This window comes from Erinaceus europaeus, chromosome 8 (genome assembly GCF_950295315.1).
Source record: "Erinaceus europaeus chromosome 8, mEriEur2.1, whole genome shotgun sequence".
Classification (NCBI taxonomy): Eukaryota; Metazoa; Chordata; class Mammalia; order Eulipotyphla; family Erinaceidae; genus Erinaceus; species Erinaceus europaeus.
In genome coordinates, this window is record NC_080169.1 from 62,714,568 (window position 1) to 62,730,182 (window position 15,615).

Sequence of the window (15,615 nt, forward strand, 5' to 3'; positions counted from 1 at the left end):
TTATTAATCTCTACTGAATCATGATTTTTTTTTTCCATACTTTCATCGTGTCACTTGCAATCTAAATGAGAGATTTAGAGCCCACAAACTACAGATGTGCTTTTGCTTCACTTCCATCTGTTTTCCTGTCAGAAATTCCTAGGCAAGGATTTATACTTTTGGATGTGGATTTTTTTTTTTTGGTTAATTTAATGAACTCTCACTTTACCTTTAAAAAGACTGTTTAATTTGCCTTATTTAAATATTACAATTGAAGTTTTTTATCATGGTCTATCATCCAAGTTCTGCATTTGTAATAAACCTTAGAATTTTTTTTTATATAATTAAGGAAACATGGTCTCCATTTCTATTCTTCAATGGCAAATCAAAACCATTCAATTTTAAACACTTGTTCTTTTTAAGAAGAAAAAAATGTCAAGAGAATCTACAAAATTTATCCTCACAGAAAAATATGTTCAATACACTCTGTTTGTTTTAGTCTTAGTTTGTTTATTTTTTTCCTTTCCTTTTGCCTAGGATGTTTGAGTTTGTATGATTTTAGTTCTTCAATAGAAGGATATTCTCAGGTATCTGAAGATTATTAGCAGAGATATAGAAGACTTTTATTATTAGTAGTAGTAGTAGTGGGCTTTTATTTATTGGCTTTCAATGAAACACATGAAATATAGTTTTACATGGCTGAAGAAGACTTCATGGCTAGAAAGGGAAGTACAACATCATTTTCTCTGATTCAGTAGGGATAACTTCACCACCTTCCATTAGTTCATTTCATGGACCAAGATACATTCACTTAAGATTCCCTGAAGCTTTAGGTGGGAAAGTATTCCAGCAATATTTCCTCTAAGCATTTGATAGTTTCTGGTCTAACATACAGGTCCTTGATCCATTTGGAGTTGATTTTTGTTTCTGGCGAAATAATGTGGTTCAGTTTCATCCCTCTGCATGCTTCAACCCAGTTTTCCCAGCACCATTTACTGAAGAGAGCCTCCTTTCTCCATTTAATAATGTGGGTCCCTTTTTCAAAGATAGATGTCCATAGGTGTGGGGGTTTAGTTTGGGGCTTTCAGTTCTGTTCCATTGATCTGTGTTCCTATTTTTGTTCCAGTACCAGACTGTTTTGATGATGATGACCTTATAATATAGTTTGAGATCTGGGAGTGTGATGCTTCCATTTCTGTTTCTTTTCTTTAAGATTGTTTTAGTGATTCTAGGTGTTTTCTGGTTCCAGATAAATGATTGTAATTTTTGTTCTATTCTTTTAAAGAAAGTTGATGGGATTTTTATGGATATCACATTGAATTTGTATATGGCTCTGGGTAGAATATTTTATGATATTAATTCTTCCAATCCGTGAGCATGGGATATCTTTCCATTTCATTGTATCATTTTCTATTTCCTTGAATAACGACTCATAGTTCTCAGTATACAAGTCTTTCACTTCTTTGGTCAGGTTTATTCCTAGATATTTTATTAATTTTGCTGCAACAGTGAATGGGAGTGATTTCTGGATATCCTTTTTTTTTTTTTTGGAGTTAGTGTTTGCATAAAGAAATGCCACTAATTATTGTACATTGATGTTGTAGCCTGACACCTTGTTATTTGCCTAATGATTTCCAGTAGCTTTCCGCTGGATTCTTTAGGTTTTTCCATGTATACTATCATATCACCTGCAAATAGTGAGAGTTTGACTTCTCTTCCAATCTATTCCTTTGAGTCCTTTCTCTTGCCTGATGGCTATGGCAAGAACTTCCAATACTATGTTGAAGAGTAATGGTGATAATGGACTGCCCTGTCTAGTTTCCCATCTGAAGGGGAATGCTTTCAGCTTCTGTCCGTTGAGTATGATGTTGTCTGTAGGTTTGTTGTATATCTCTTTAAACTTCTAACAAGATTGTACTGTGTGTAAATAATCCTTGTCATTGTTGACTTCGGTAGCCTTTCCTAGATTGTCTATATTAAATGTAAGGATGATTCTGAAATGTCTCCAGAGGCAGCACAGCAAATGAGTCTTTACTGACATATTTTTTAAATTTTATTTTTAATATTTATTTATTTCCTTTTGTCACCCTTGTTGTTTTATTGTTGTCGTTATTATTGTTGTTGATCTTGATGTTGTCTTTGTTGGATAGGACAGAGAAGTGAGAGAGGAGGGGAAGACAGAGAGGGGGAGAGAAAGATAAACACCTGCAGACCTGCTTCACTGCTTGTGAAGTGACTTCCCTGCAGGTGGGGAGCCGAGAGCTCGAACTGGGATCCTGCTGGTGCTTGCACTTTGCACCACCTGCACTTAACCCACTGCACTACTGCCCAACTCCCTACATAACTGTGTTTAATTACTTTGTACTTTCTGGTTGAATTTTTAATTAGTCAGTGGAAAACTTATCTATTTGTTTCAATGTGAAGATTTCAGCTGTAGAAACACAATTTTTTGTTTGTATTTTTTACAGTGCTGCAGTAAGTTCACACCAGGTGGATCATATTTTAAGCTGCAATTGTTATGATTTGATGTTATTATTGAGTACAGTGGGGGGAGGAGTAAATAATAATGTACAGATATTAATTTTTAGAGCGTTTCAGAGTCATCCTCTAACCTGCACAAAGGTATGGAAGGGCAATGCTGGGTGAGAAAAAAGAAAAAAAAAGAAAAAAAACAAATATGCAACCTCGGGCTCCAGTATTAAACCTTACTCTCATTTTATCTTTCCTTCGTTTTTCTCTTTCTTTCTACAGAGAACATGTTCACAAATTCCATGGAGATTGCATTGACTTACAAAATCTTCCAAGTTTAAGAGCATAGTAGATGGAAGTCAATATTATATTGTCTAAGTGCTTCTGTTTCACTACATATAGGCGAAAATGGCAATATTTATAAAGTGCTGAGGTGGTCCAGATAAAGTCATGTTTAACGGATGAACCTAGTGTAGTGACCCAGAGGTCAAAAGACACACTCAGTAAAAATGTGTATGTGATAGCTTATAGCTACTCTTCTTGTCTATGCAAGATTTATGAGGACTCAAATTTGCTGGGACAGTAAAAGGAAAATGGAATCACCATTAACCTACCCATTAGTACAGTTAGATCACCATATTTCATAAAATGTAGCCATCATACAATCAAATGACACAGCCACATTATATTTAAAGCTAAAGAATTATCATAACTTATATTTGCTTCACCTTTTAATTTGTTATGTGCTTTATTAATTAAAAGTGAAGAAATATTGCAAACACATAAAAAAACTATAGAGAATAAGAAAGCTGGCACTCTCTATACTCACCACCCACATAGAACACATGCGGTTGGTCTGTTTACATCTAATGTCTTTGTGACTTTCATCTGCAACTTTGTGTACAGGATAGCAAGGCTTTTTTCCTGTCTGACCACAAAGAAACTGTGATAGAGTAGAGACCATAGAAATGGCCTGATAACCAAGCAGCTGATTCTGGCATTTCAATAATAAATCTATTGTGTTGGTAGGATAGTTGTTTCTTTAGAACTTTACAAAAATAATCAGGGAGGTGACAATTTAGTACAAAAGTGGTTACCTCCCTTTCAGCTGCCTCTAGCTAGGGCTTAAAGTTCTGGTGGGGGTGGGGGTGGTTGGGGTGTGGATTGTAATGGGTTTGGAAACAAATCCAGGGAGCTGAGAAGCTAGTCAACAAAGTCAGTGAACTGACACCTCCCTCCACTAGAAATACAATTATTTGCAAAGTGAACTTTGCTATCCTGGGTCACAATTCTGAATGTCTGTGTGAGTTACTATCCAGTAATTAAATATTTATAATCCATTCCTGAGAGCTATTACCCCTAACAACTATACTTGTTTTCTAGCTGACAGCAGGTGACTTTTATCTTTGACCTGTATTCTTGTTTGTTTTCATCTCTTTATCCCTGGAGGGGCCAAGAAAGGTCACTCTTGATGGGTAGGTGAGAGCAAAGGCTCTCTTGTTCAAAAGATTGCACTTTCCACTTGACAGGCTAAAAATTACAGGTAAGGTATATATTTCCATTTCTGTCCAACAAATTTGGTACTAACAAAATAGAATATTTGCTTGATTGGTCTTAAATAATGGTTGACAATTACAATTAAAAAGAGAAATAGTGTTTGAAAAATGGATACAAGTTGTCAATTTCTATAAGCAGCCTACCTTAAAGAAGACATGGCTGCTCATTTTTATGGTGAAGGAATGATGTGTACACCTGTTAAAGGAATGTGGTTAGACAAATAACCACAATTCTGTTTATACAGTTAGAAAAATTATTCTGTGTGGGAGTAAAGCAATAAACCAAGCATAGTCCTAGGCCTTGTATTCAGGAACTGATGTATATCTTTATATATACTGTAAATTAGCAAAGTTATGTATTATTATGTTAGGAGGAAATATCCATATTTTGTACATTCACATTTACCTCTTAATTTACATTTTTTAAATGCTGGAGAATGTTAGTCTTAAAAATGGAAGACTTGGAGCCCCTGACCCCCACCTTCAGGGGGAAAGCTTTGCAAGCGGTGAAGCAGGGCTGCAGGTGTCTCTCTCTGTCTCCTTCCCTCTCAATTTCTGGTTGTTTCTGTCGAATAAATAAAGATAATAAAAAAATTTTTTTTAATGGAAGACTTGAAGCTGGATGATAACTTACCTGGTAGAGTGTATATATATTCTCAGGTGTGCTCATTGACTTTGAGCCCCCGCACCACATGGGAGTGTCACAGAACCAAGGAGAGCTCTGGTGTTACAGTGTCTCTCCTTCTCTCTTTGTCTGTCTGATTCTATCTGCAAAAGAAAAAAAAAAAATGAAAAGTTAACCTAGGAGCGGTGAAATTGTACGTGTCAGATCCAACATACTACCACCAAAAAAAAAAAAAAAGAAGAAAGAAAATGAAATAGAAGTTTGATACGTTTTACTTTACATCTGAAAAATCAAAAACCATTAATAGGTATTGAAAATATGTATTATCTACTATTGGACAATGATATATGTACCATATACAAATTATAACTTTAAAAGCAATTATAGACATTTATTTCTAAAGGGTTATATTATGGAGAATATACTGTGCATTTGTTTCAGCTGGGAAGATAGGATATGATTATGTGAGAAAACATTCATAGCTAAGGTCCCAAAACCTCTGGTTTAATATTCCTGGCAGATTTGAGAAGCATTCTGGTTTAAAAAAATTACATTAAAACTTAGTATTTAATTTATTTCTTAATTGCTAAATCTTTTAGAAGTTTTTCCACATGTACTAATTAACATACAAATGCTTTTGCTTGGTTTTAAAGTCTTCTTTCCTCTTAGCCCCAATTTACTTTTATAAAACAATGTACATTATTTCCATTTATCTCAATTTTTATCTAAATCAAGTTTATCCTGGTTTTCATGCATGTTTTGAATAGTCCTCCTGTTTTTTGTCCCTTCTAGTTCCCAACACTTAGGCTAAAGCCTGAATCAATCTCTGCATATCTGAACCAAGCTATCATTTTTTAAAATTTTTATTTATAAAAAGTAAACACTGACAAAAACCATAGGATAAGAGGGGTACAACTCCACACAATTCCCACTACCAGAACTCTGTATTCCATCCCCTCCCCTGATAGCTTTCCTATTCTTTATCTCTCTGGGAGTATGGATGCAGGGTCATTATGGGGTACAGAAAGTGGAAGGTCTGGCTTCTATAATTGCTTCCTGGTTGAACATGGGCGTTGACAGATCGATCCATACTCCCAGCCTGTCTCTCTCTTTCCCTAGTGGGGCAGGGCTCAGGGGAAACTATCATTTTAAACAATATAACTAACTCTTCACTTATTTTATCTTTTATTTTTCAGTGTACCGGTAAAATGTACCTATTAAATATAACATATATAAACAAACAAACAGGATTGGTGATATGTCTGGAGTAACAGGTGAAAGGAATGAGAGTGAATGTACTGGTGAAAATTAAAATAGCTATTAGAAAATCATGTTAATTTGCTTTTTATTAGCACCATATTAGTGACAAAATATTTCTGTACTGAAATGCTTTTGGTCAAAATTTATTATGGTAATCACTATGTATATCACTGTTTCTTTTGTGTATATGTATGCACATACACATTTATGTAATCAGTTTCTAACACATGAGCATGACCACACATGTGATTCAAGAGTAAATTCACAAGATTTGGCAATATTTAAAATTAGAAACAGTGAGAAATGTACAAACTCTATGGAGTGCAAAATCTTAAGTGTTAATTGATAAAAAAAAATGCTTTAATGAATTTGAAATTTTTCCTCTTAAATTTATATTTGCTAAAACTCTCAAGAATAACTAAAGAAAAACATTTGTCATTGCAGATGAAAGAAGTGCCACTATTAATAATTATTTTTTTGTTTAGCAGAGAGGGTTATAAAACATGATTTACTCTGACATCAGATTACACCTTTGGTGTTAGGTGCAAAGGCTGTAAAGATGATCCTGCTCTCCAGGGATTTACTTCCTTTCTCAATGCTCCTGTACATCTAAGAGTCTAAGGATCAGCTGAGCTTTGCTCTGATACTATCACTATATTATCTAAGAATTAGATTTCCTTATTACCTTTGTTAATACTAAAATAAAGCTATATTTCTCTCTCGTCCATCCAGAATAGCAGTTATTTATATGACTTTGAATTCTCTTTGGAGCATTTATTTAGATATACTTCTCTAGTATAATTTAATTTTCAGAAATTAAAGGAGCATAACTAAGAGACTTTTTATTCAACATTAAATCTTGGCAATAAATTTTTACTAACTTGACTAAATTTAGACTACATAAAACTATACAATGTATATCTAAATGTGAAAAAATTCATGGAATGTAACTCCAAAAATACTTTTTTCAAAGTGGAAATTCAGTACTTTGTATTTTTATGTGAAGAAAGTCTCATTTTAGTTATTATAAGTATAGCAGATCTTTTGATTTAAAAATCACATTAACTTAGTACACTATTTTCATGTGAGTTAGTGAGTAGCATATCCCTGTTTGTTCTATTTAATTGATTTAAACAGTTACGTTTTTCTAAATGTCTATAGAACTTTTTAATGATGAAATATTTTAAAGTAAAATAGGTATGGAGAAAATATAATTAGCATTTAAAAGAAAAATACATAAATGTTATTACACATATTGTTTGGTATTTAAAGTCTTTACTAAACCATATTTCTAAAGGGTGAAAACTATTTATCTAAGTTATGTGCATAATACACAAAAAAGATTTTACTGGACCTGGAGCAAAAATTGGCCAAGATAAATTTGATTCCAAGTTGCATTACTTATTGTAGTCTTATGTATATGCATTCAGTAGTGGATACTGAGCTACTCTGCTTGCATTAACCATGAGGTAAACATACAATTATAAGAAAAGACATTGCCTTCCCTCTCATTCACAAGTTCAGCATGTAAATATGTCGGTTCTAATGTTTACAGGCAATAGCATTAATGAGATACTTCTTGTATAATAACCATTGTTTTTGCTTGTTGATTTACTTATTTTGGTATTTATTTTTGTTTGTTTTCTTCACTACAGAATGATGTAGGAGGTCAGCGCAGCCTGATAAACAAATGGACAACTTTTCTGAAGGCAAGATTGATTTGCTCCATTTCGGGAAGTGATGGGGCAGATACACATTTTGATGAACTCCGTAAGTCACATGTTCCTTTTGTCCTTAAAATGCCTTAGTGAGACGTTAGGTATGGGGTCACTTATTCTAGTTTAGCTCTAAGTATTCCCACCATTCTCAGTGTAGTCTTTCACTGTGAAAGGAGACTTTGTCTATAGGTAACAAGAATTTAGGTTCCTTATGCTGCTGAGGTCCTCTACTGAAAAGTACAGGAAAAATCAGATTGAGTGAGCTCTGTCTGTCCAACTTATACTGAAAAGGATACTCAGAAGTATTACACATTCTTTTTTTTGTTTGTTTTTGTTTTTCATTTCTCTTCTTATTCTTAAAGCTATTTCCAGAAGGATTATTTTTATCTGTTGTATACCAAGTTATTATCATTAGCTTTTGTTTTCCAGAAATTTTAATATCCCCATGCATAACAGAATGATTGTATCAGTGAATGATTTGTAATGCTTGTCTCATAACAGTATTCAAGTACATGTTCAGCACTCATGGATAGTCTTTCTTGCTGTATATAAGCATGTACCTTGAACTTTTTTTCCCTTTTGTTGCCCTTGTTGTTTTATTGTTGTAGTTATTGTTGTTGTCAGTGTTGGGTAGGACAGAAAGAAATGGAGAGAGGAGGGGAAGACAGAGAGGGGGAGAGAAAGATAGACACCTGCAGACCTGCTTCACCACTTGTGAAGCGACTCTGCTGCAGGTGGGGAGCCAGGGGCTGGAACCGGGATCCTTAAGCTGGTCCTTGCACTTTGTGCCGCCTGACTCCCTATCTCGAACTTTTTAAGAGGGCTTAGCAGTGGTGCAGCTAGTAGAGCACACCTGTTAGTATGTGCATGGACCCAGTGCTTTAAGATCTTGGTCCCCACATACCAAGGGGAAGCTTCATGAGTGAAAAAATTGGTACTCCAGATGGCTCTCTCTTCCACTTTCTGTCTCTGTCAACATGAGAAAGAAAAGTAAAGGAGAATAAAAAAAACAGTCACTGGGAGTGGTGAATTTGTCATGCTGGCACTGAGACCCAGCAATAACCTGGGTTACAATAAAAATAAATAGAAAAAAAACTATTTTAGAGTATTATTCCATATAATCTAGTGCCAGTATTGAAATAGTTACCCATGGATCTTTTTGTTTTGTTATCAAATGGTTAATTAAAGCACTAATGACTTTACATAGTTAGACATTTTCTATAAGTAAGTGAAAAAATGTTTTAAAGTTATTTTCTATATGAAATAATAAATTCCTGATTATAAATGGTCTTGGAGATTATCGAAACAACTATGCCATTTATAGGTGACTGGAATAAGTACCTAAGAGGTTAAGTGTGCAAGTCAAGGTTATTTAGAGAGAATCATGCTTGTTCTTATGTGATAATGTAATTACTTTTAGCATCATCTTGATCTTTTTAAAAAATTTTTTAATATTTATTTTCCCTTTTGTTGCCTTGTTGTTTTTTCATTGTTGTTGTAGTTATTGTTGTTGTTATTGATGTTGTCGTAGTTGGATAGGACAGAGAGAAATGGAGAGAGGAGGGAAAGACAGAGAGGGGGAGAGAAAGATAGACACCTGCAGACCTGCTTCACCGCTTGTGAAGCGACTCCCCTGCAGGTAGGGAGCCTGGGGCTCCAACTGGTATCCTTACCCTGGTCCTTGCACTTTGCACCACATGCACTTAACCCACTGCACTACCACCCAACTCTCCAGCATCATCTTGGTCTTATACACTGCTTACGAGTCTCAGAAATATTGCATTATTAAGGAAAAATAAACATATTATAATGAAAAATGATACATAGACTATTTTTTCCATTTATAGAAGATATCTACTTGCTCCCCACAAGAGATGAAAGGAATCCTGTAGTATATGGGGTCTTTACAACAACCAGGTATGTTAAAACAATAGCTGTGATTCATACAGAAAAATTTTATATAAATGTAAACCTATACAGTAATATGTTTTCTTTCCACCTTCCTTTTTACTTGACATGTCGTACACACATCTTTCTCACTCTACTTTTTTCCTTAGTTTTTTCTATAAACTTTCAATATCAATACATAAAATGTCTCCTTGAGGCCTACAAGATAGCATATCTGGACATTGCACCTGCTTTGTCATGCCCATGATCCAGGTTGTAATCATATTTTTCAAACTGGAGTAGAAGAATCTTTCATGCTGTGGTTTCTTTTCCTCGTTCTCTCTGTAGCTCTATCTCTATTTTCCTCTGTCTGAAAGAAAAAAGAAAAAAAAAAGTCAACCCAGAGTGGTGTAACCCCATTAACAGCAGCAACAACAAAGAAAACCAAACCAAAATGTTGTTAAAAGTCTCCTTGCTCTTATTATAAAAGAATCATAACCCTTAGTCCAGTTGCCATGATTTACTTAATAAGTTTCCAACACAAGGAATTTTCATCATCCTCTAGTCCTTTACTGGCACATGTAGTGCTTCAGTGACTGACCTTGTCCCTGTGCCATTCTTAGTATGAGCAAATTTATCAGTGGAACAAATTGCCACACTAAAATTGTTGGGTGTTGAGATATACACATATACAAATCATAATAATTTCACAAAGTTGTGATATATATATACACTAAATAAATGTGTGTCTTAATTGTTGGTTAGATTTTAATCACGAAATTGGGCTTTATCTATTTTTTGCACCATTTCCAACCCAAAAAGACTGTATCCCATCCCATCCTCCTCCCTCCCCACACCCCCTCCCCCCATCGCACCCCTCCCTCACACCCCATGAAGTCAAACATCCACCCTCACCTTCAAATCAGGGTTTTTACTTTGGTGTCCTACTCCAAATTCAGTCAAATCCTGCTTTGAGCATCCCTCTCTGATCTTCTGTCTTAACTTCTGTTTATGAGTGGGATCATCTCATACTCATCTTTAGCTTTCAGAGGTAGCTCACTTAACATAATTCCTTCTAGCTCCATCCAAGATAAGGTGGGTTCATTGTTCTTAATAACTACGTGGTATTCAATTGTGTATATATACTACAGCTTTCTCAGCCACTCATCTGTTGTTGGGCACCTAGGTAGCTTCCAGGTTTTAGCTATTACGAATTGTGCTGCTATGAACATAGGTGTACACATTATCTTTTTGATTGGGTGTAATGGAGTCCTTGGTGTATATCCCTAGGAGAGGAATTACTAGGTCATTTGGAGGTACATGTCTAGCCTTGTGAGAGTTCTCCAGACTTCTCTCCACAGAGGCTGGCAGTCTTTCAATTTTTTGGTATCATTTTCTATTTCCTTGAATAGTGACTCATAGTTTTCAGTATACAAGTCTTTCACTTCTTTGGTCATGTTTATTCCTAGATATTTTATTGATTTTGGTGCAACAATGAATGGGAGTGATTTCTGGATATCCTCTACTTCAGATTTAGTGTTTGCATAAGGAAATACTACTGATTTTTGTACATTGATTTTGTAGCCTGAAACTTTTATATATTATTATATTGCCTAATAGCTTCCAGTAGTTTTCTGCTGGATTCTTTAGGTTTTCCTATGTATACTAACATATCCTCTGCAAATAGTGAGAGCTTGACTTCTTCCCTTCCAATCTGTATTCCTTTGTTTTTTTTTCTCTTGCCTAATTGCTATGGTAAGAACTTCCAATACTATGTTGAAGAGTAATGGTGATAATGGACAAGCCCTGCCTAGTCCCCGATCTGAGGGGGAATGCTTTCAGCTTCTGTTCCTTGAGTATGATGTTAGCTGTAGGTTTGTTGCATCCCCATTTTCTGCAGTGTTTTGAGCATGAAAGGGCATTGGATTTTGTCAAAGGCTTTCTCTGCATCTACTGAGATAATCATGTGGTTTTTGGCTTTGCTTTTATTGATGTGGTGAATGACATTGATTTACTTATGTATGTTGAACCAGTCTTGCATTCCTGGGATAAACCCCACTTGCTCATGCTGAACAGTCTTTTTCATATACTGCTGTATCCAGTTGGCCAGGATTTTGTTCAATATTTTGGTATCTATGTTCATCAGAGATATTGGTCTGTAGTTTTCCTTTTTTGTTCTGTCCCTATCAGCTTTTGGTATCAGGGTGATGTTGGCTTCATAGAAGATGGCAGGGAGTGTTCCTGTTTCATCAATCTTATAGAAGAGCTTTAGAAGTATAGGTGTAAACTGTTTCCTGAAGGTTTTGTAGAATTCAAAGCCATCTGGTCCAGAACCTTTGTTGTTGGAAAGATTCTTAATAACTGTTTCTATTTCTTTGTCTGTGATTGGTGCATTTATGTTTTGTAATTCTTCTTGGTTCAGTTTTGGAAGGGCATATGTTTCTAAGAATTCTTCCATTTCTTCCAGATTCTCTAGCTTGGTGGCTTTATATTTTGTTGAATGTTAACTTTACTCCACTGTGGTCTGAGAAGATATATGGGATGATTTCAATATTCTTGCATTTGTTGATGCTGTCTTTGTGGCCTAACATGTGGTCTATCCTTAAGGATGTGCTGTGTGAATTTGAAAAGAATGTGTATTCCTCTTTTGGAGGGTGAAGAATTCTTAAAATGTCCAGAAGGTCTAGTCTGCCCATCTCTTCATTTAATTCTCTTGTTTCTTTGCTGATTCTCTGCTTCATTGATTTGTTTAAGTGTGAGAGTGGAATGCTGAAGTTTCTAACTATTACTGTATTACTGTTGATGTATTTTTGTAGCTCTTTGTAGCTGTTTGATATATTTAAATGGGCCCTCATTTGGTGCATAGATGTTAATAATTTTTAAATCTCCTTGGTTGATTGATTCTCTAATCATTATGTAATGGTCTTGCCTATCTGTTATTACTTTATTTTATTTAATGTCTATTGTGTCAGAGATGAGAATGGCTGTTCCTGCCCCTTTTTGTGGTCCATTAACCTGTATGATAGTTTTCCATCCTTTCACTTTAATTCTGTGTTTGTCTTGTTGGGTTTGTGGAATTCTTGCATGCGGCATATGGTTAGGTTGTGTTTTCTGACCCATCCTCCCACTCTGTACCTTTTCATGAGTGAGTTTAAGCCATTGACATTTATAGATATAATGGATTTAATATATTTAATGGATGTATTTAATAGATATGGATATAGTTAATATATATGGATATATTTAATAGATATATAATATAATATGTAATAGATATAATGGATATATTTAATAGATATAATGGATGTAATATATTGTAGTGCCATTATTCAATAACTTTTTATTCAATAACTTTCTCTGATATATAGAAAGTAGTATGGTGATATTCTCTTATTTTAATTTATAAAAAGGAAATATTGACAAAACCATAGGATAAGAAGGTTACAACTCCACACAGTTCCCACCACCAGAACTCTGTATCCCATCCCCTCCCTTGATGTTGTCCCTATTCTTTATCCCTCTGGGAGTATGGACCCAGGGTTATTATGGGATGCAGAAAGTGGAAGGTCTCGTTTCTGTACTTGTTTATAAGAGGTGTTTTAGAACACCTCTTTCAGGGAAGGCTTGGTGATGGTTTCCCCCTTCAACTGTTGCCTATCTGAGAAGTTTTTGATCCCTCCATCTAGTTTGAATGAAGTATATATAGCAGGATATATCATCCTTGGTTGAAACCCTTTTTCATTCAGGGCTCAACAGATATCTTGTTATTCTCTTCTGGCTTTTAGAGTTTGAGTGGAGGCCTTTTGGCCTCTGTTTGCCAACCAAAGAGTGGGTTATAGGTCTCTTTTTTAGTGTCACCCTGATCACCCATTGTTCACCCATGGCCCAGTATTCTACCCTATCCAGAAAATCCCAGGTTGTAAGCTTCTTCTTTTTGGAGATCATGCCAGCTATTGTTTCAAAGTCACCATCTTGACTCCCCCAGATTTATCTATTTTTGATAGTGATTTAACAGTATTTTACAAGATTATAAGATTATATGGGGTATAACTCCCTGTTTCAGAGGTAGAACATAGTTGATTTTTGAAATGTCAGCACATGTCATCTTATTTGCTTTTTACCTGTTATTCTTCTTCGATATAATAGGGAGAAACAGCTTTACACTGGCATATTCTGTGCCAGATAGCAAACTCAGGACCTTATACTTTTAAGTCCTGGGCTATTTTACTATTCCATCATCTTGTCTATTTATACTTTACCCATTGTCTTTTTTCATTATGTTTATGTTGTTGTTAATTTTTTTTCCTTCTTTGGGGGATTGTTTTACAGTTGACAGTAAATACAATAGTTTGTACATCCATTGTCTTAATTTTCATTTATTTCAGTAACTTAAATTTGACTATTTTCAATGTTTGTCTTGATTCTTGTCTCATAATACTGTTTAGTATATTCTTTAAAACACCTTTTACTTTTTTCTATAGCTGTTTTCAGTATTCATTAATATTTTTTACTGAAGGAATCAGTGATACCCATATTAGAGATATAGTATGTCTGTCTCCTTTCAGTTCATAGAATAATTTATAGGAAAATTATATATTTTTCCCTGTTTCATTACTCTCTCATTCAATTTATAACACCTTAGAGGTAAATTCGGATGTACTTTTGTTCTGAATATGTTGGGACACGTGAATACTTTTTCAATATGAATATTTAAATATGAGAATAAAGAAGACACACTAGGAAGCTGCTATTGTGGACCACATTTTTATGCCAGTTTATCTATAACTTAAAAGTTGTAGGAAGAGCAAGTTCCCATAGTTACTCAAGTTAAGTTTCTTAGCTTTACTTCTTCTGGCATCTTTCCATTCACAAAGCTATCTTTGAAGTCAATGTGGGTTCCCTGCAATAGACATAGATATGTGCCAGGGAAATGTAGCCCCAAGATAGTTCTCTTTTTTTTTCTATTAAGTTTCTGCCCACCAAGGATGTGAAATCACAAGTGAGTTCTTTGTTCTTGGTGTGCTTTATTATTTTATTTTTAATGGCTTCCTGAAGCCTGAGGTAATGTTGGGATGCATGTCACATCCTTTGTCCAATTAATCTGTGGTAAAAGCTGTGCCATTAAACATGGTGCTTCATCATTTTAAAATCATTGACAGATCCTGTGATTTTTATGTGCATATCACTTCTCTGTTACCAACTAACTTGCTTCTCTCTGTTGTCTGTTTACTGGTACTTTTTTATTAATGTCATTCTAAGAGTACAAATAATTATAAACTAGTCATACTTTAGGATTCTGAGGTTTTTTTGTGTGTGTGTGATATTAAAATCATATCTGTCTATATCTCTTAGATAATAAAAGGTGAGCTTATACTGAAGAACAGAGGTTACTGAAAGTTTTAATCTCAAAGGAAATACCTTTTGCTTTCTAGAAGTATCAGATGAGAGTGATAATAATTTTCCTCATTAATCATGCAAACATTTAGAGTTTTTATTTATTTGTTTATTTATTTAGTAGAGACAGAGAGGAGGAGGAAATAAAAGGAGAGAGACAGGCAAACATTTGCAACAAACACTGCTTCATCACTCATGAAGCTCTGCTCTTCCAGGTGAGGACAAGGGGCTAGAACATGCATCCTTGAGCATTGTGACATATGTGCATAACTTTGAGCACCACCACACAGCCTCCATTTACTGAATTCTTTGTTAAAAATGTATTATCTTTATTTATTAGATAATGACAGCCAGAAATCGAGAGTGAAGGGAGTGATAGGGGGAGAGAAAGAGAGAAACCTACAACACTACTTCACCACTTGGAAAGCTTTACCCCTGCAGGTGGGGACTGGGAACTTGAACTTTGCACACTGTAACATGTGCTTAACCAGTGTGCCACCCCCCCCCATTTACTGAATTCTTGTGGAAATTGCCTTTCCCTTGATTGCATGGACATTAGTTATAATAATTTTAAGAATCAGAAGACAACATGGGCAACAAAAGGGAAAATAAATAAATAAAAATTTTTTTTTAAATTTAAAAAAGAATCAGGTAAGTTGTAGATATAAATTGAAAATTCAGAAGCAACAAAAAGATTATTTCGACAATTATTAACACATGTATAAGA

The 15,615-nt window shown here is 34.8% G+C and overlaps 1 protein-coding gene across 1 annotated transcript in view; it reads left to right on the plus strand.

Moving 5' to 3' along the window:
• SEMA3D (semaphorin 3D) overlaps positions 1 to 15,615 on the plus strand; it is a 227,712-nt gene that overhangs the window by 159,041 nt on the left and 53,056 nt on the right. The window contains exons 9-10 of the mRNA XM_007530229.3: positions 7,545 to 7,659; positions 9,455 to 9,524. Coding sequence (XP_007530291.1) covers positions 7,545 to 7,659; positions 9,455 to 9,524 — 185 coding nt within the window. The remainder of the gene's footprint in view (positions 1 to 7,544; positions 7,660 to 9,454; positions 9,525 to 15,615) is intronic.